The following is a 21,798-nucleotide window of genomic DNA, read 5'->3' as shown; positions in this document are numbered from 1 at the left end:
GAGATACAGAGTTCCCTCTATATTTCCAGTTAATTGTATTCTATGAATTATCTTACACTTAAATGGTTAGAAATGAGACTTTGGAAGAAGTCACTGTCTCCCATTTTTTATTAGTAAAATACAAATATAGTTTAATTAATTCTTTAATCCTAGCTATATTTTAGATATTAATTAAACCAATAAATATCAGTACTTGAGGTATAAAACATGAATGTTGTTACTAGACTGATACCTTTTGTGTTCTTTGGATAAGAAGAGTTAACCCAAGTCTTCATATGTCCAAACAGAGTAAATGAAGTTAAAGTTAAAACTAGATATTGTTTTATCTAAATTATACTAAATAAAGAGAATATATATGTATTTACACAGAATGAAAAAAACTCAAATTATTCAAACATTAGTTTTGAATCAAATAGGGGTACAGGGTAAAAAAAGAGTTATAATGAAAAGGCACGATCAAATGAAAGAATATAATATTTTCATTTGCAACTTCATTAAAAGCAATACAAGTATTATTTTATCACTTAGCCTATCCATTACAGTAATTGACTCAAGATCTGGATCTGGGGATGTGGCCCGATGGGACAGTACTTAGCTAACGTGTCCAATGCCTTGGGTTCAATGCCCAGCGTTGAAAATAAACAGAACCTAATTCATGATTGATGGAAAAAGCAAATGTAATAAGACTAGAAAACTAAACCTGAAGACGGTGGGCTCAAGTTACACAATGCTTCTTAGAGAACCTGACTGCAGGGGCAAGAGAAAGGGGCCTAAGGAGCTGGCTCAGTAGACAGCACCCGCCATGCAGGAGGAGGACGGACTTGAACCTCAGAACTTACATATGAAGCTGGGCATGGCCATGCACACTCATAACCCCAAGGCTGGGTGCAGGGCGGAGCCAGGTGAATCCCTGGGGTTTTCCAGCTTACTGAGCACTGTGTTTCAAGTTCAGTGAGAGATCCTGTCTCAAAAAATAAATAAATAAAAGTGGAGTGACAGGAAAGACGTGTGACATCACATTTATACACCTCGGAATAGAAATGACACAGAGGTGGGAACTCCGACCTGCCTGGCGCCTGGCAGCTTTTGGGACCCTCGGCATTTGGCCACTGAACTGGAGCAGCGCACGGCAGGTACCCCAGTAAGTAGCAGCCCCTGGTGTAACGACACAGGCCTCAGGTGTCAGGGACTGTGTTAGTGGTTTTTCTCATTGCTGTGACAAAATAATAAAATAAGGGCTTTACTTTGGCTCCAGCTTCAGAGTGCATCAGTAATAGCGGCAGGACCCGGGGAGGCTGTTCACAGTACAGTCAGTCAGGGTCCAGGAATGCTGGTCCTCAGCTTTCTTCCTTCGTGTTCTAGCCCAGACGATCGTGCCACGTGTTGGCTGGGCCTTCCCACCTCAGTTCTCCTCGTCTAGAAACGCCTTCATAGACCGGTCTGCCTGCGGGTGTGTCTCCCAGATGACTTTAGATCCATGATCGATACCAAGCACGCATAGCCGGTTTTATCATCTGCTTGCCTCAGAATACAATGACCTGTGCAGAGAATTGCACACGACCGCCTCGACAGCCACTCCACATGTGGCATCTGCCATGGGCCTAGATCTCAAAGAGGGGGTGGCTGGCGTAGAGAGGATCACCCACCTTTTGCTGGCGTGGCCGTCCCTCCTGACGTCAGCCTTCTTTATCCCGTTGCCGTGATCTCTTTGCTGCTCTCAGATGCGATTCTTTTCCAGGCTTCCATCCCTAAGGAGCAGCTGTCTCCAGGACCTTTCCATACTTGGATCCAGACTGAGACTGCTAAAGCAGCCAGCCTCACAGACAGAGTGACCAACCAGTTCTCAGCCTCACAGGTAAAATACTGAAACCTCCCAGGTTAGTAACATTTCAAAGTAAGCTAACTTAGTAATACACAGCCCAAATTCCATTTCTAAATAATACAATATAAGACAAAACAAATACCAGGAAGAGAGCTGAAGAGAAGACACAAGACCAGCTTGGTCACCCCCAGGGATCTCATAAAAAACAGTAAACCAGAAGCCACGATATACACACAGAGGACCTGTAGGGTAAAAGTGAGAAAAATATAAAATAAGAAGTAGATACTAAGACAGACTTTTAGAAAGAGGGGGAGCTCTGACAGGACATTATAAGACAAGGAACCTTCAAACAGAGCACTGGGTTTGTGTCCTGTGGGTGTCCTGTGGCCATGAAGCCTACCTAAGAGTAGTTGTTTCCCCAGTGAGCCTCTCCTTGGAGAAAACTAAACTTCATTTGCAAGTGCTCATCAAGTGGACACTGTGTCCAGGGACAGGGGAAGCTGCTCATCAAGTGGACACTGTCTTGGGGAAGGAGGGAAGCAGGTACCTACTTCTCGTTTGAAGCTCCAGAGCTGCCCAAACTCCATTTTTCAGTTCATTCAATAAAATAAAGACAAATGTGCCTTAAGTGGTATAATTTTTATATACAGAAATGATCCACTCTCAACAAGTATAAAACACAACAGCAGCCTTTCTTTCCTTTAAGTCTGGAACCCACTGGCTCTCAGCACAGTCAGTCAACACATTAGACCAAGAGGACATTACAGTCTTGGAGAGAAACGATCACACTGAGAAGTCTCTGTTTTCAACTCTGATCCAGGCAGTCAATCTTCAACTGAGTACAGGGTGGATGTCACTTCCTGAAGCGTTTGAAAAGTGGGTGCACGTGCTTGGTGGAGGCTTTGTTTCGGGAGGAGTGGTACTCCATATACACAGTATCGTCTGCCCCGGACAGAGAGCTCATGGTGCCAAAGCGCCGGGATGCCTGTGGGGGAAAGGCAGAAGCCAGGCTAAGGTTAATCTCCAAAGGAACCTCTTACAACACTCATACTCAAATTCAGAATGTGTGTGTGTGTGTGCGCGCGTGTGTGTTTACAAATGTGTGCTGCTATACCCAAAAGATGCCCCAACATATAAAAAAGACACGTGCTCCACTATGTTCATCGCAGCCTTATTTATAATAGCCAGAAGCTGGAAAGAACCCAGATGCCCTTCAACAGAGGAATGGATACAGAAAATGTGGTACATGTACACAATGGAATATTACTCAGCTATCAAAAACAATGCCTTTATGAAATTCATAGGCAAATGGAGGGAACTGGAAAATATTATCCTGAGTGAGGTAACCCAATCACAGAAAAACACACATGGTATGATGCACTCATTGATAAGTGGCTATTAGCCCAAATGCTTGAATTGCCCTAGATGCCTAGAACAAATGAAACTCAAGACGATGATCAAAATGTGAATGCTTCACTCCTTCTTTAAAAGGGGAACAAGAGGGGTTGGGGATTTAGCTCAGTGGTAGAGCACTTGCCTAGCAAGCACAAGGCCCTGGGTTCGGTCCCCAGCTCCGAAAAAAAGAAGGAAAAAAAAAGGGGGGGGGGACAAGAATACCCTTGGCAGGGAATAGAGAGGCAAAGATTAAAACAGACACAGAAGGAACACCCATTCAGAGCCTGCCCCACATGTGGCCCATACATATACAGCCATCCAATTAGACAAGATGGATGAAGCAAAGACGTGCAGACCGACAGGAGCCGGATGTAGATCGCTCCTGAGAGACACAGCCAGAATACAGCAAATACAGAGGCGAATGCCAGCAGCAAACCACTGACCTGAGAACAGGACCCCCGTTGAAGGAATCAGAGAAAGAACTGGAAGAGCTTGAAGGGGCTCGAGACCCCATATGTACAACAATGCCAAGCAACCAGAGCTTCCAGGGACTAAGCCACTACCTAAAGACTATACATGGACTGACCCTGGACTCTGACCTCATAGGTAGCAATGAATATCCTAGTAAGAGCACCAGTGGAAGGGGAAGCCCTGGGTCCTGCTAAGACTGAACCCCCAGTGAACTAGACTGATGGGGGGAGGGCGGCAATGGGGGGAGGGTTGGGAGGGGAACACCCATAAGGAAGGGGAGGGGGGAGGGGCTAGGAGGATGTTGGCCTGGAAACTGGGAAAGGTAATAACAATAGAAATGTAAATAAGAAATACTCAAGTTAATAAAGATAAAAAAAAATAAAATTCTTAAAGTTCATATACGAAACATAAAAGACCATAGGAAGCTAATGAAATCTTAAAAAAATAAATGTTAGTAGTAGATATCATTACTCCTAATTTTAATTATACTACGAGCCATAGTAATAAAAATCTGATACTTCCACCAAAAAAAAAAAAAAATTTGTGCTGCAGGGTCTGAACCCAGGGTCTTGCACATGCTAGGCAAGCCCTCTACCACCAAGCTAGCCCAGCCATGCGATGAACTGTTTTTAAACAACTCTCAGGCTGGCGAGATGGCCTGGCTGTTAAGAGCATGGCAGCTCAGAACTGTCTGTAACACCAGTTCCCGGGAACCCAACACTCTCACACATACATGAATGCAGACAAAACACCAATGCACGTCAAATACAAATAAATAAATTTAAAAAACATAAGACTTTTTGGACAGCTGAGTTGTACTTGCAATGCAAGCACAGCAACTGGAGCTTGAGCCCAGAACCCACAAAAGGTGTAAGGAGAGAAAGCACTCCACCAAGCTGTCGTGACTTCCACAGCCGTGCCCTCTGACACACACACACACACACACACACACACACACACGTATGCACACATGTATGCACACACATATACAAGTTAAATTTAAAATATCTTTCTGGCCACTTTCATATATACTGCATATATACTACCTCCCCTGATCCTCACAACAACTATAATCTTAACCTACAAAACAGGAAACTGAGGCACAAGAACATGGCTTGAGCCTGCTTGAGATCTCAAGGAAAACAGGACTAGAACATGGCCCAGGCACTCCGCTGTAACAGCCAGCACAGGTCTCCCTTGATGACAACTGCCTAAGAGAACATATTCTCTCTTTTGTAGTTCTGAGGTAAGAAGCCAGGGCTTGGTACTGCACATGCAAGGCAGACTCAGCCCCTACAAAATCTTTCTTTTTTTTTTTTTTTTTTTTTTTGTTGTTGTTGTTGTTGTTGTTCTTTTTTTCGGAGCTGGGGACCGAACCCAGGGCCTTGCGCTTTCTAGGCAAGTGCTCTACCACTGAGCTAAATCCCCAACCCCGCAAAATCTTTCTTAAGAGTTATTGGGGGGGGCTGGAGAGATGGCTCAGTGGTTAAGAGCACTGACTGCTCTTCCAGAGGTCCTGAGTTCAATTCTCAGCACCCACATGGTGGCTCACAACCACCTGTAATAGGATCCGATGCTCTCTTCTGGTGTGTCTGAAGACAGCTACAGTGTACTCATATACATAAAATAAATAAATAATTTTTTTAATTGTTATTAGGATAGACTGGAGCTGAAGAGGTGGCTCAGCAGTTAAGAACACTGGCTACCCTTCCAGAAGACTGAGATTTGAATTCTAGCAACTCACAACCATCTGCAACTCCAGTTCCAAGGATCTGAAGCATCCTTCCGGCCTGTGTGGGTACCAGGCACACATGTGGTGTAGAGGCACAAGCACCCATACATATAAAAAAATAATTAAAAAAAAAAGTTGGGGTGGGAGTCTCTTTAAATCTCCTAAGACTTAACAATGGGAGACCCAGAAAACCCTGGCTTGACTCAGATCCAAAGCCATGAGCAAGTTTTGAGTGTATGTAACAGGGCATGGTCAAGTCTGCTCCAAAGGTGGATATGGAGCTGGGAGCAAAGTGAACACCTTTAATCCCAGTCTTAGAGGCAGGAGAGGCAGGAGAGGCAGGAGAGGCAGAGGCAGAGGCAGGAAAGGCAGGAGAGGCAGGAGAGGCAGGAGAGGGAGAGGCAGAGGCAGAGGCAGAGGCAGGAGAAGCAGGAGAGGCAGGAGAGGCAGGAGAGGCAGGAAAGGCAGGAGAGGCAGAGGCAGGAGAAGCAGGAGAAGCAGGAGAGGCAGGAAAAGGCAGGATGCAGAGGCAGGAGGACCTGAGTTCCAGACCTGCCAGTTACACAGTAGCACCCATCTCAGGCAAAACAAAACAAAGCCGGAGATGGGTATGAACAGTACCCCGAAGCCAGGAGTCTGGCCCAGAGCAGTTTGCACCTGAACCAGACAGATGTCAGGGAAAATGGGCACCTGACGGATGCCAGGTCATAGCCTGATCTCAGAGGACTGATCCAACAGCAGTAAAGGTCACCTTGGCACCCCTGGACCAACGTGCAGATGACCTAGCAAGAGAATGGCCTTGACTGGAGGGTACTGGCACCTGCCCAAGTGGCAAATGTTGCTTCCTTCCTGTCTTGTTCTAGCTAATGATCGCCTTTCAGCTTTCACACCACTGAATTTCAGAAACTGAATCCTCGGAACCCCTGACTCAATTTCACTTCTCTCCTTGAAGGGTGATAATCATAATCTCCTTATGATGCCTTCGCTGATCACACTACATGGTCATGCCTGGGGCACACAGGCCTTCAGTAAAGACAGGTGAAATGCTGGGTCTTTTTAGAAAGCAGCATAGTTCAACTTTTTGAGTTCATCAACAGACTCATCTTGACGGCTGAGCCCTCTTACGGAGGAGGAAAGCAGGGTGAGCCAGCTAACCCCAGACCAACAGATAAAGCACCTACTAGTACCAGAGCCTACAGGGCTCTCATCCTTGGCCCCAACATTAGCAGGCTGTCATTATGGACAAGCATGACCCCAGTCACTGTCACTGTGAGCCCTCTGCCTTACAACACATTTATAAGAAACCCACGCTCAAAGATAACAGTGTTGTTTCTTCAAAAAATTTCAGTTTTCCTCTAATCCTACTTGCTTGCATGCTGATAGGCTTGTGTGTGTGTGTGTGTGTGTGTGTGTGTGTGTGTGTGTGTGTGTGTGTTTGCACACACATGCGTATGGAATGTCTGTATACATGTGCTCACATACAGTGGGTGTCCTACAGGAGAACCTCTCTCTTCACCCACCTGGCCAGATCTAGAGCCAAACTCTCCAGCCACCACTTCCTCCTCTGCGTCCAGGTCAGTGGCTGCCAGGACCTTCTGCAGGAGCTGCTGCTGCTCCTCTTTGGTGGAGAATGCCAGCTCCTCTTCCTCCATGCCGGCTAGCTTTGTGATTACCTACAAGAACAATGGTAAACAAAGCCTGTTCCCGCCTCCAAATCCCCACAGCACCTGCTCCCAGTCACCTCTTCCCACCCTCACTGGTCCACCCAGAGCCTGACTACCAGCTCTAACCTCTGCATAAGCACATCAGAAGAGCAATCTGTGGGTTAAAAAACTCCTCAGATCTTTATAATTGCACTGGCGAGGAAGGAAAACACACAAAAGCATACACGGGGGCACTCCAACACACTACCTGACATCTTGGGCTTCCAGCAAGGAATACTGTATTCATGCAAGAAATCAAGAATTTACTGAACAAGGGCTAGAGATGGCTCCGTAGAGAAGAGCACTGACTGCTCTTCAGACGACCTGGATTCTGTTCCCAGCAACCACATGGTGGCTCACAACCATCTGTAACTCCAGTTCCTGGGAATCCAACATCCTCTTCTGGCCGCTGTGGGCACTAGGCACATGCATGGTACACACATAAACATGCAAGCAAAACACCCACACACACAAAGCAAAACTTTAACAATAATGGCTGCTGAAGTTTCCTTTCTGTTGCTGGGATAGAGCACCCTGACCAAAGGCAACTGTCAGGAAGGATGAGTTTATTTGACTTTCATGGCCATACGACAGTCCACTGCTGGGGAAGTCAAGGCAGGAACTCAAGGGAGGAACCCAAAGATAGGCCTGCCTGCATTACCTCTGACTAAGGCACTCACTTTGGAGCTCACGAAGTGTGACAGGGCTGTTCTCATCAGGTGAGTAATGAAACTCTCACTGATGCTAAAGAGACAATGGAAAATGTATCTGAACAGTGGCTATTTCCATCCCACTGTGTTAAGAGCACACAGACACACACCTTAGGTAGATACTGGTGTCTTCTTTCCTGTTTCTTTATCATGCAAAGTAACATCAACTGATATAACAGCAGTGGTTAAGTGCTGTAATCCGTAGCACCTAGTAGGAGACCCTGAAACACTCAGCATTCCTAAGGGACTGCCATCCATTCTAAAAGATGTATGTGTTTTGGTCATACATGGGATAGCCTATCCTGTCTGGTGGAGATACTCATTTAGAATGTCAGCATGGCATTAAGGACATATGATCTGACATCAACTAAAAGGCAAGCTATTGTACAATCCTGTGAAAGACTCTCTCACACACGAGCGCACACGCACGTGCACACACACACACACACACACACACACACACACACACACACACACAGTCTCTTGCAGTTTCCCCTTTAGCTCCTATGAACTGCCAGGCTAGCAGTGTTATCCCGGCAATTTGCAGAAACAAAAGATCATGAAGCCCGCCTGAATGTTGTCTCGGCTGGTGCCTCCACCTCTGCCGTAGCCTAGCCAAAAGTAAATGAATACATACCTTAAAGCTGTAACCCTGGTCTACTAAGAATCTCTGTCGCTTGGTAGAATAAGCCATTTCCTGTGTGTCCTGGGACACCAGGGAGTAGAAAAAGGCATTGTACTCCTCTGCGACCATCCCTGTAGGAAAAGGGAGAAAAGACAAGAAAGTCCACATTGCCCTGGCCCACCGGGAGCCCAGTGAGGAGAAGCAAGCACTTCAGAGGGCAAGCCCTTCACCCAGTGTGCAGTCGCCCTGACTACATGGGGACCCATCAAAATTACCGTCCTATCTGTGAGTCATGAAAAAGGATGGAGGACCCTGTGGGCAGTATGGGACTTGCCCTAGCATGCACAAAGACCCCAGCATCACAAACATATAAACACACTTAAAAAGAAACAAAGAGGACAAACACGATGCTTGAGTGGACATTGGCACGTGCTGCTAAGGCTGGTGATCTGAGTCGGATCCTGGGGACCTATCAAAAGGGACAATCGAAAGGTTGCAGTCACAGGAAGGAAACACAAAAAAGCTCTTTTCAGGAATCAGGGATATTACGATAGGAGAGCCTCAAGGCCATGACTGGGTCTCAAGGAGGAAGGGAGAGCATTTAGACAGAAACACTTCAGTCTGTGCTAAAGAAGCATGAGGCCGTAAAGGGAAGAGGTGGCTTCCCTAAAGCCTGGAGAAGTTCTGTGAGCGTGGGAACAGGGGCAGCTGTCATGGACAGCAGTAGTGTGGAGGCCAGGAGCCTCGTCAGAGAGCAGTGCTCACCTCCAGACCTAATTTCTTATTTAATGAGCACGTTTGCTTGTCTGTGTACGTTTATGCCGTGTGTACCTAAGACACCAGAGGAGGGTGTGAAGATCCAGTGCAGCTCAAGTCACTGGTAAAAACTGTCACTCAAAGTGACCATGGAGAACATGGACCCCGTGGCATGAGAAGGGATCATCACCTTCCCACCAAGGTCTCCCTAACTCTGGACAGAGCAGGCTATGACTGGACTCATGTCCAGTGCTGGGAGGCTGTGGGAGGCAGGCCCAGCCTGTGGCAGCAGAGGAAGGCACCGTTACCTTTCTTGGCTCTGAGTACCCGCCCCAGTCTCTGCGCCTCCTGCCGTCTGGAGCCACCATGGGAAGAGATCTGAATGAGGACATTTGCTTCTGGCAGATCAAAGGATGTGTCACCAACCTATAGAAAAAAAAGCAGCTACGAGTTTGGGAGTTTTTATATAGGGAACAGTAAGAACAACAACAAATCAACTAGTCCAGAATTTAAATTTTAAAATCTTTGTAGTTCTAGAGATAGAATTCGGGCTTCAGGCGTGCTGTCACGTATGCTATAGCACTGAGCTACCTCCCTGTCATGCTTGAGAGTCTGCATTAGCTCTGAAGATCATTTAAGGAAACCCCCCTCTCCTCCTCTTAGCAAGGGCCTATCACTGCGGGCAGAGGGCACACGATCAATAGAAACCAGTGCAACACGGCACCCTCAGAAGCCAGCTCTCCTCCTGTGGCCAGCCCTGGGTATCCTAACGCACCTGAAGAGCAGCACTGTGACCTCGAGTCCATCTCATAAAGATGATAGAGACCTTTAAAGAGGATGTAAATAACTCCCTTAAAGAAATCAAGCAGGTGAAGAAAAGGAACAAAATGGTGCAAGAACTAAAAAGGAAATTGAACCAATAAAGAAAAATACAAATGAGGCAAATCTAGAGATGGAAAACTTAGGAAAGAGAACAGGAGCTACAGATGCAAGCGTCACCAACAAAATACAAGAGATGGAAGAGAGAACCTTAGGTGTAGAAGATATCATAGAAGAAACTGATACATCAGTCAAAGAGAATGTAAAGTGTAAAAAGTTCCTAACCCAAAATACCCAGGAAATTTAGGACACAATGAAGAGGCCAAACCTAAGAATAGTAAGATTAGAAGAGGATGAAGATTCCTAGTTCAAAAGGCCGGAGAGCATCTTCAATGAAATCATAGAAGAAAACTTCCCTAACTTAAAGAGGTGGCTACAAATGTACAACCATGACAAAACCAAATGTAAACAATATTTTCCTACTAATCCAGCCTTACACAGGATACTTGAAGGAAAATCCCAACACAAGGAGGGTAACTACACACAATAAAACATAATTAATTATCTTACAACAAACCCAAAAGAAGAGAATCACACACACACACACACACACACACACACACACACACACACACACAGTACCACCATCAACAATGAAATAACATGAATTAACAATCATTGGTCATTAGTATCTCTCAACCTCAATGGACCCAATCCCCCAATAAAAAGACCCAGGCTAACAGACTGGGTGCATAAACAGGATCCATCATTCTGCTGAATATAAGAAACACAGCTCAGCAACAAAGACAGACACCACCTCAGAGTAAAGGGTTGGAAAAAAGGTTTTCCAAACAAACGGTCCCAAGAAACAAGCTGGAGTAGCCATTCTAATATCCAATAAGATATACTTTCAACCAAAGGTAATGAAAAGAGACAGGGAGGATACTTCATACCCATCAAAGGAAAAGCCAACCAAGAGGAAGTCTCAATTCTGAGCATCTACACCTTAAATACAAGGGCACCTTAAATACAAGGGCACCCACATCTAAAAAAGACTTTACTGGTAGCAATGATGCCAGGCTCAAGCTGGGCCTACCCAAGGCCATTGTGGCACTGGTCGCACACCATCAAGGACATCAGGTCCAAGACATAAATTTCCCAAATGCCCAGCATCTCCAGCTCCAAAAGGAAGCCTCATCCAACACCTGCTTTTGCCAGAGCAGAAAACACATGCAGTGTCTTCTGTAAAGGAAATAAAATCTAAATCCCTATATTGCAGGGAACAGTGGGACAAACCTGAGAAGCAAAAGCCCTTACAGTGAATCTGCAAGGCATGGGTACCCTAAGTTATCTCTCACAGGACCCAGGACTGCCACTCCTTAACCCTAGCCCCAGACCAGGAAAGTAAGTACATGGAAAGGCCTTCGGCATACATGAGCCACCAACCCAGAACTTAGGAGCACCTCTCAGGCCCCCGGAGAGTGAGGCTCTGCTCCACCAGCCTGCACCACGTACCTTAGAGATGAAGATGGTGTTGATTTTGGGGTTGTGTTTGAAGTTCTGGAGAATCTGCATCCTTTCTCCCTGGGACGTGGGCCCATAGATGTAAGGTCTAGAGAAGAGCAGGAAGTTTTAGAAACAACAAAGAATCACACATGGGCAATTAGAAACTGCTTTTGCAGGGTGCAAGTTTGGTATCTTTGCTGGGGGTTTGTGTCTGTGTCCTTTCCTTAAGGATGACTCCTGCTTGACTCTGCTTTGAATGAAAATGTCCCCATAGGTATACAGGTTTGAATACTTGGTCCCCGGTTGGTGAAATTGTTTGAGAAGACTTGGGAAATGTGCCCTTGTCAGGGAGGTGTGTCACTAAGGGCAGGCTCTGAGCTTCAGAAGACTATTATTCCCAGTGCTTGTTCTCCTTCTCACTTCACTGGTTCTCTCCCTCCCTCCCTCCCTCTTTCCCCCGCCTCCTACTTGAGGATCAAGATGTGAACTCTCGGCTGTTCCTACTGCCATGCCTTTGCTCCCCCATCATGAATGCCAACTCTCTGAATCCATCAGCCCAAACTGGACACTCAGCATCCTATCACAGCAATAGAAAAGTAACTAAGACTACATGACAGTCACTTAGGATGTCTGCCACCTGACCTGTCTCATCCCTAGCTGACGATGAAGACACACTTGTCCAGCCTTGATGTAATGGTTTTGTCATCTTATTATATTTTATAGCCATGCCTGATTATAGCCTCTCAGAAGCCTGTTCTTCTCTAATGACAGACAGAGAGAGTGGATCTGGAGAGGAAGGGAGACAGGGAGGGACTGGGAGCAGCAGAGGGAGGTGAAACTGTAATCAAGATATACTACATGAGAGAAGAACCTATTTTCTATAAATAAAAAACCCTCAAAAAAGAAAACCAAACCAAACCACCACCACCAAAAGGATGAAGGCACCAAGTGTTTCTGTCCTATACCCAGTCACCTTGGATGCAAGGAAGCAAAGCCTTGAGCAAGACAAACAGCCCCTCACACCATATGAGGACACAGTTCCCTACAACACGAAGACTAGATACATCCTACAGCTGGTCAGTCACTGACAACTTATCAGCCCACCGTATAAAATACCCCAAACTATTAGAAGGACGGTGGAGCAGACCTGGGCCAGAACAGCTTAATTACGCATACCTGCTGGCCCCAGTGGACCCTGTTCTGTCGCCAAAGCACACTGATTAAATGAGTCTGTCTGTCTGTCCTCTTCACCTTCCTCTCACATGCCAGGGCTACTGCAGTCTGGCCTTCTGCCCTAAGTGTCCGGTTGCCAAAGCACCGAGAAAGCACTTCTATGTCAGACTATCAGAAGAGCCACAGCACCGAACGCTACAGACGCTTCCCCTCACCAACCCCCCAGCCCTGTGATTCCTGAGGGATCTGATCCTTCTCTGAGGCTGGGCCCAGGCTCACCTCTCTTCACAATTCCTTCTTTTGTGTCTTCTGGGACTTTTCTGGTCAGTTTGGTTGTTTTGTTTGTTTTAAGATAGGGCTTCATGGGGCTGGGGATTTAGCTCAGTGGTAGAGCGCTTACCTAGGAAGCGCAAGGCCCTGGGTTCAATCCCCAGCTCCGAAAAAAAGAACCAAAAAAAAAAAAAAAAAGATAGGGCTTCATAGGTACCACATGCTGGCCTGGAAATTACAGTGTGGCCAGGCTGGCCTCCCACTCCGACTCCCCTGCCTGTCGTCTTGGTACCACAATTACTCATGAGCACCATGAGTCTGGCACTTACTGCTTCTCAGCTTTGCTTTTCCTGCTTCAGTGCCTGTGGCTCTGGGCAGAATCCAAGCAAGCAGAATCCTTGACTTCACAGTGAGAGCACCCAAGAACACTGCAGCATCCTAAGCACAGGCTGACAGCCGCTGACAGTGGCACGTGCAGGCGTCCCTTCTTAAGAGGCGAGCAGAAAAGAGGAACCAGCCTCGTGCTTCTCAGCACCCTCCCTCTACTCTTGCTCAACATCCTCTTTTGTTTTCAGCTTTCCACCAGAGGACAAAGGCTATCTGATAACCTTGCTGCCCACTGTCCCATGTAGATGGGGGCCATTCCCTTGCTTTCTGTCTGAGAACACTAGTGGCCTGTTTCTGTGGCTTCTTAGTGGCAGTACTGCAGGTTCCCAGTCCGCACCCCACAACTGAAGATCAGGATCCCTGAGTAGCATCCAAGGCCCAGGCCACAGCCTGCTGCTGCTTCTGTTCCATGCAGCACTGCCATGTAGTATGCCCCTTAGATGCCTGCAATCAAGTGTCTCATCTCTGGGGAGGCTGCGACAGCTGCACATTCAGACAGGTGGCCTTGGGTCAGCCCAGATGACAGTTGCCTGTCCTGGGCACCAGGAAGTCAGGACCCTGTAAGACCCCTATCATTTTCCACACAGCATGCTGGGAAAACGGCTGGGAAGCCATGCTCATTGGAACACGCTTTAGGAGCTCCTCTGGTAATTCCTCTGTCGTCTGGAAAGCTGCTCAGACAGCTGCAGGCCCCTGGACTCTGAGGCTTCTCCCACACAGGAAATGGAACAGAAGGGTGCCAACCTTCCATGACAAGAATCTACCATTTGGAGAGCACAAAAGACACCAGGCACAAGCACTCTCTGTTAATGTGACCAAGAGGCAAGAGAGGTTCAGAGTAGCAAATCCCCTTCCTGAGGTCACACAGCTGGGAATGTGATCTGTCAGACTCCACTGTTCCCTCCGCTCACTCCTGCTGCCATACAGCCCATCACTCTCCTGCACGGCACTACAGTGAAGCGCTCTCCCTCGCTATGAAGGTGGGAAGAAGAAGACACTGGAGACTCCCTGCCATTTACCAGGGCTTCCGTCAGAAGCTGAGAATGAAGCCAGGCCCAGAGTCCCTTACTTCAAACACAAGAAAATGAAGCATGTTGGGAAGAAGGGGATGGGGATAAGAGAGGGGAACTGGAGAAGGAAGGCAGGTTCCAGAGGGAGACAGGTAACAGGGGAAATGGAGAATCAAACCTGCCAGGTCATGTGTCACAACAAACGGAATTTGAGACTGGACAACAGAGGCTCCAGTGTAAGGAACTGGCCATGGAGATTTATAAGACAGTGTCCACAGACAGTTCCGTGATGGCAGCAGGGACTCTGTGACCCTAGTTAGGCCAGAGGAGAACCAGAGAATCATGGGTCTGAGTCCAACAGGAAAAGAACTGGGAGTTCCCATGATGCCACTGAGAGGGAATCAATGCTTACAAAAAAGGAGTCTGGAGAAGAATTAATATACAGAAAACCAAAGCAAGGAAGGTTTCCAGGAAAAACAAAATATATTCATAAAAGAAAATGTAATCATAGTATTCTATAAAACTGTCTGGACAACAATGGCACTGTCAGAACCACGTAACACTGACTTTGCTTAACACGCAGCTCGGACTGTTAGCACGGGAGGAGGAGTGGTGGGTGCTAAGTGAGAAAGCTGACCTCAGCTCCCACAGTAGGAGGTTTAAAATAAATAGGCTTTCTACAGTGACAATCCAAAACCTCTCACAAAAGCTACCAGCTAAAGAGTAAAAAGTAAACAAAAATGGGTTGAAAGTGGCTTGTTCCAGGGAACCAGGTAGGCAAACAGGGGCAGGACACTACTCACCGTCACAACAGACTACATCTCTGAAACATAACACCAACCAACCCTGCCTTCCCTGAGCTGATTCTGTCAGACACTTGGCCACAGTGATGAGAAGAGCAAGTACACCTGACTCTGGTCTCTCAGCCTCTACCTCCGCCTCCACCCCCTTCCCCAGACCACACGGTCTGGCCTCAACTCCACCCCTGTCCTCACTTAGCCTGAAACTGACTGAGTGGCCTTGGAGTCCAGTTCAGGGTGGCCAGGCTCCTCTTTTCTACATCTTCTAGCCTCTGACCCTGTTTCTCTGCCTCACAAGTTACTGGGACGAGGGCAGGGAACATAGACCATCAGATCCCGCAGAGTTTTTGAGACTGCGCAGAGACAGGCTCTGATGGGAAGAGATCAGGAAGACCACGTACTTGTTCAGCCGAATAGCATATTCCTTCAAGGCAAACACATTGTCAGCAAAGACAATAATCTTGTCATTCCTCCTTTCATGAAACTTGATCAGAAACTGGCAGGCTCTGAATTTGTTGGGATTCATGGTGTACAACAGGATGCGTTTCTTTGTTTTGATTGCCACATACTCTCGGTAGAACTCAGGAGACATCGGGCACCAGACCTGAGATACAGTAAGAACAGGGAACAGGTCATTTTATAAACAAATCATCCCACCGTTAGGGACTTTGGATTCTCTTTCGTTTAGCAGAATTAGCTTAGGAAAAAATAAAATTCAAGTACCTTGGAATGGCTCACAAGGCAGAGGTGCTTATGTCTGTAAGAGCCCTAGTGACCCGAGTTTGATCCTTGGACTCCACAAGGTAGTAAAAGAAAAACAATTCCCAGGGGTTGTCCTGACCCTTCACAGGTGCACACAGGAATAAGGCAAAAGAAGGAACTTAAAGAAACACAAATTTCCTACTAGGAAAAGAAGACAAACTGTCCTTATTACATGTAAGGGATCCCAAAATTCTACCAGAAAACGTCAATGAACCACCAACAACTTCAGCAAAGTGGCGGGAGACAGAATCAACCTGCAGGAACCAACAGCTCTCCCACACCACCAGCATACAGAGAAAGAGAACAGGGGCAGACACACACCCATTCACCACAGCGCCAAAGAAAACGAAGTCCCTAGGAATAAACCTAACCAGGGGGGTGAAGACCTACACAATGAGAGCTTTAAATCACTGGAGGATGAGGCTGAGGAAGACAGGAAAACGGAAAGACCATCCCATGCTCATGAGCTGGGAGAACTAATATTTTTAAAATGGCCATTTCTATCAAAAGCCATAAACAGATTCAATGTGATCCCAATTAAAATCCCCACAACTTTTCTTCAGAAAAAAGATATCCCATGTTTCTTTCAAATAGAACCAGAAAAGACCCCAGATAGCCCAAGTAATGAAACACCACAGGACAGCAGCAGAGGAAAGGACTTCCTGAACGGGATTCCATTTGCCTAGAACGCAGGTCCAGCAACTGACAAGTGGACTGCAGAGAACTAAAGAGCTTCTGCGCAGCTAAGAATACTCAGTTGAGTGAAGAGGAAGCCTGCAAGTGGGAGAGAATTTTTGAAAGCTATATATGACAGAGGGTTAATGTCCAGAATTGTACAACAAAAACTCAAAAAGAGTCATAAATTAGAGGGAGAAGCAGGGAGGGGAGGGATTAGAAGGGTCGGAGGGAGAAGAGGGAAAGAGTGATGTAATTATATTTTAATTAAAAATAAAATTGGGGCTGGGGATTTAGCTCAGTGGTAGAGCGCTTACCTAGGAAGCGCAAGGCCCTGGGTTCGGTCCCCAGCTCCGAAAAAAAGAACCAAATAAATAAATAAATAAATAAATAAATAAATAAATAAATAAATAAAATTGTCTGGAGAGATGGCTCAGCAGTTAAGACCACTTACTGCTCTTCCAGAGCACCTCAATTGGATTTCCAGCACTCACACGGCAGCTAACAATTGTCTAACTTCAGTCCTGGGGAATCCAATGTCCTCTTTTGGCCTCCAACGGCACTCATGCATGTGCTATACAGACACACATGCAGACAACCACCCGTACTAACCAAATAGTTTAAAAGAAAACTTAATACTTGATATATTGGATGGAAACTAACATAACAGTGGTTTTAGTGCAGTCCTCCTATCCAGGTCATTCTTTTCATCAAGCTGCTAGTTTAAGAAACCGGCAACCCTCCACTTAGACCACACCCACACCATCAGTACTGCTCCTTTACTCCTCTTCTTGGAGGGCTAGTAGCACATTGGACTCTCTGCGAAGTGCAAAGCCCTCTGCTACTACGTCCCCATGCATGCAGCACCTACTTCCCCATGCATGCAACACCTACTTCCCCATGCATGCAGCACCTACGTCCCCATGCATGCAGCACCTACGTCCCCATGCATGCCGCACCTATGTCCCCATGCATGCAGCACCTATGTCCCCATGCATGCAGCACCTATGTCCCCATGCACGCAGCACCTATGTCCCCATGCATGCAGTACCTACGTCCCCATGCATGTAGCACCTACGTCCCCATGCATGTAGCACCTACGTCCCCATGCATGCAGCACCTATGTCCCTATGCATGCAGCACCTATGTCCCCATGCATGCAGCACCTATGTCCCCATGCATGCAGCATCTATGTCCCCATGCATGCAGCATCTATGTCCCCATGCATGCAGCACCTATATTCCCATGCATGCAGCATATATGTCCCCATGCATGCAGTACCTATGTTCCCATGCATGCAGCTTCTATGTCCTCATGAATGCAACACCTATGTTCCCATGCATGCAGCATATACATCCCCATGCATGCAGTACCTATGTTCTCATGCATGCAGTGTCTACATCCCTATGCATGCGGCACCTATGTTCCCAGGCAGCATCTGTGTTACTAGGCAGCATCCTGGTGCTAAGGGCTCTCATTCCTCCCTGTTCTCTGAACCCCAATCCTCACCCACAAATTATATTGTAATAAATGTGTCTGTTAATTTGTTTGTGTGTGTGCAGGAGATGAACCCAGAGTCTCTCTTGCACATGCTAGGCAAGAGCTTTATCACTAAACAAGTAACAAAAGCCTTACAAAAACACTTTAAGGTTAAATATCCTAATTATTATAATATAAATAAAATAATATCATTCAATATTAAAAGGGTTTTCTATTGCTCTGTATCAAACTGAGAACATGGTATGAAAGATTCAAAGGAATCTTTGGATAATTCAAGAGGATGAACTACGGCTACATTCATGATCAAGAAAATTCTGCAGGGCTGGCAGGATGGCTCAGAGGGTAGGGTGACTGACAGGTATAAGGCAAGTTCCACACCAGTGACTGTCCTACTGGGCAGATGGGAAAGGAGGGCCACGCTGTCAGGCAATGAGCAGCAACACTGGGTTGCAGATGGTGCTAACAGTCACTACAGTTTCTCAAACTCACCTCAATCAGAAGTCTATTTCCCAGAGGCCACCCTGCTCCGGCTCTTGAGCAGCAGTCACTTAAAAGTGCTAAGATGGATAGCTTTGTCATTCCCTCAGAGACTCATCTTTGACTCTGGATTTTAACACATACCTGTCCAAGTATTCACTAAAAAACAGTATTGGAAAAGTGTGTTCCCAGAAACAAAACCAGAAGGACCAATTTCTTCAGGGACTGTGGCACTGGGATTAGCCTTAGTGGTTGCCCTCAGAGGCTGCGGCGGCAGCGGCCGCAATCCTATAGAGTGAAGGTGGGCAGCAGGCAGCCAACTGTGCAAAGGCATGGTCTGTACCCGCTTGCACGTAACCATGTGACAGAGACAGGGATTCCCGTGCACTCCCCTATCAAGTGTGGCTCACCTTGAGAGACGGGGACTACAGTACGCCATGCTTATTCATGGGTCCTGACCTGCTTGCCTGCCCAGGAGGAGTTTATCGGAAGGTTCCTTCCGTTCCCCTGGGAGGAGCCCTTACTTGGCATACCACCCAGGGTGCAATACCTCAGCACACTGGACTTTGGCGATGTACCCATTGTTCTGCAGCTCCATCCAGTTGGCTTCGTAAAGCTTGGGTCCGATCAAGAAATTTAAGTCAACAATTTTGTCATCTTCCCGGACGAGGGTTGCAGTCAAACCAAGCTTACAGTGGGCCTGCACAATGGTCAGCACTCGCCGGAACATCTTGGCTGCAAGAACAGAAGAAACGGCTACATCATCACTTTCCACACTGAGAAGGAACCATGCCGCTCGCAACTCGGCACTGCTCTGTGGTATCCTGTGGGTAGCCTGGCTACTAGAGAGTGGAAGTCTGGTTCCAGATAAGAATATTTACCATGGCTTTTAGACCTGTTCAAAAGACAGAAAGAAGAATAGAGGACAAATGACCTCAGGGAGTTACCAGCTCACAAATGCCAGCATTCACCTACCAACACTGTCAAGAGCCCAGACACTGAAAGCAAATTTGACTTGACTCCAAGCCACACAGGTCACTCAGGCTGGAGCCTGTCCCCAGGACACAGCTGGGGAGCTGGGATGAGGGCAGAGAGGAAGCCAGCTTTGCTCTGCCTCCTACCATCGCCATCAGAGAGCATCCTGCTTGCCTGTCCCTCCTGAAGTCACCACTTAAATAGTCATGGTGTTCAATAGTACAGGCCTTTAATCTCAGCACTCTGGAAGCAGAGGCAGGAAAGGGTTCAAAGCAAGCCTGCTCTGGACAGTTAGTTCCAGGACAGCCAGGACCATAGAGTAAGATCCTGTCAACAAAACAAAACAGCCAGCAACACCGATGAGACTCACTTTCTTCCATCAAGAGCCATCTTTCATTTTCTTCCTTTGCTTTGATTGTTATAACTCCTGATCATCAAATAAACACATAAGTGGAATACGACTTTTTAAAACCCTTGTTCGGGCATGTAATGTGTCTTCTGTGCTTGTGTGTGAATGTGGGCACCCACATGCTGCAGCATGCGTAGTTGCAGGCATCGGCCCTCACCTTGTTTGGGGCAGAGTCCTTTGGTGCTGCACATGCCAGGCTAGATGAGCAGCTTGCAGGGTCACCCCTCACCTTCCCACACGAGTGCTAAGATTCCAGATGGCACCCTACAAGCCAGCTTATGTGGGGTCTCGGGACTTGAACTCTGGTCCTCCAATTTACAGGTTTCCATGGCTGTAACATGTTAGAAGGTTAATGTGCTTTGAGTTGGGGACTAGTGTGATGGCACAGCAGACAAAGACACATGCTGCCAAGCCTGATGACCTGAATTCAGTCCGGGATCCGTGTGATAGGAGAGAATCAACCCCTGCAACCTCCACACATTTGACATGGCATGCACATGCCCTCCCTGACAGGAAGGAAGGAAATATAAAACCTTCAAGGGTTTTGGATCTCTGACTGGGAGCTGTTAACTTACTTCGCAAGAAAACCCAGCTTGCCTGTCTGTCCAAATGTGGGGAAAATGTTTGATGGAGCTGTAGGTGAAGCTCCGTGGAAGAGCATACACTTCACATGCATGAAAGAAATGCTGGCTTCAATCTTCACTACTCCCCACTCTCACATGAGTCATGCTTATAATTAAAGATGAGGACAACGGTACTCCAAAAGAAACCCAACCAGAAGATGAAAAGGCCAGAATATTCCAAAAGACAAATCAAACACAAGAGCCATAGAATAACAGGGTGATCATACTCCAAGTAAACGGCTAATTTTAAATTTCATACACACTAATGCTTAAGAATTTTGAAAACTTACAACATCTGCAAATTCAACAAAAACTATACCAAACACAAAAGGAGGCACAAGCAAGTGAAAAATTAGTGTCAAGGTTATCTCTGAGCAAAGACTGCTGGCCCAGACGAACAACACCAAAGGACTCCAGGCTTCCCCAGCAAGAGCAGTGTTGGAGGACCAGGCGGCAAGAACAACACTTTGTGGGCATGGGAGGCAGACCAGGTATCAGGGACCAAATAGGACCTGGTCTGAACTTCCAGCTACTTCTGCATTCCCTTAGTCCACTTCCGGCAGCCACCACAACTGTCCCAGATAAATGAGGAATGCTATGCAGAGGACAGCTCCAGTCACACATGCCTCAGATCCCAGGTCTCCTATCACCCCTGTCAATGGTAGCACACTTCCTCGAGGAGAGCAGTACCCGACTTCTGACAAAGTCTGCCTTTTCCTTGAACCTCACACAAATGGAGTCACGTCCTCACTCTGCGCAGAGTTCAAATCACTGTTACATAAAGCGAAGTCTAACGTCCAGGTAGGATGACTCAACCGTACCTCTGTGTCTCTAATACCAAGCACAGTGCATGCACTTAGGAGGTGCTCAGTAAATTCTCATTAAAACAGTAGTAGACCTAGCACACACCTTCCACACAGGAAGGAGTTAATATGCATGAGTGCTATAATGTCAATTTCGTTTTTGAGATTGGGGGCGGGTGTGCCTCACGTAGCTCAGGCTGGACTAGAACCCTCTATGTAGCCAAGGATGACCTGTAACTCCTGATCCTCCCACCTTACTCCAGGCTTATGGATGAGCTACTATGCCTTGCTTCTCTGACGCTGGGGATGGAGCCCAGAGGTCCATGTGTATTAGGCAACACTGCCCTGACTGAGCTATCTCTTCAGTTCATTACAACACAGATGTGTTAATAAAA

General features: G+C 46.9%; 2 protein-coding genes across 3 annotated transcripts in view; one reads left to right on the top strand and one right to left on the bottom strand.

Moving 5' to 3' along the window:
- Window positions 1–21,798, top strand: part of LOC120098222 (uncharacterized) — a 702,255-nt gene that overhangs the window by 411,975 nt on the left and 268,482 nt on the right. The window lies entirely within an intron of this gene.
- Window positions 2,447–21,798, bottom strand: part of Ercc3 (ERCC excision repair 3, TFIIH core complex helicase subunit) — a 30,713-nt gene continuing 11,361 nt past the window's right edge. Inside the window, exons 9-15 of the mRNA NM_001031644.1 lie at window positions 19,144–19,328; window positions 15,581–15,783; window positions 11,549–11,645; window positions 9,523–9,640; window positions 8,471–8,589; window positions 6,941–7,093; window positions 2,447–2,807 (exon numbers count right to left, since the gene is read on the bottom strand). Of these exons, the coding sequence (NP_001026814.1) occupies window positions 2,676–2,807; window positions 6,941–7,093; window positions 8,471–8,589; window positions 9,523–9,640; window positions 11,549–11,645; window positions 15,581–15,783; window positions 19,144–19,328 (1,007 nt within the window). The 3' untranslated portion in view covers window positions 2,447–2,675. The remainder of the gene's footprint in view (window positions 2,808–6,940; window positions 7,094–8,470; window positions 8,590–9,522; window positions 9,641–11,548; window positions 11,646–15,580; window positions 15,784–19,143; window positions 19,329–21,798) is intronic.

The sequence above is a fragment of the Rattus norvegicus genome, chromosome 18 (assembly GCF_036323735.1).
Source record: "Rattus norvegicus strain BN/NHsdMcwi chromosome 18, GRCr8, whole genome shotgun sequence".
NCBI lineage: Eukaryota > Metazoa > Chordata > Mammalia > Rodentia > Muridae > Rattus > Rattus norvegicus.
Note: the sequence above shows the minus strand (reverse complement) of the source record. Positions and strands in the feature narration are given on the sequence as shown.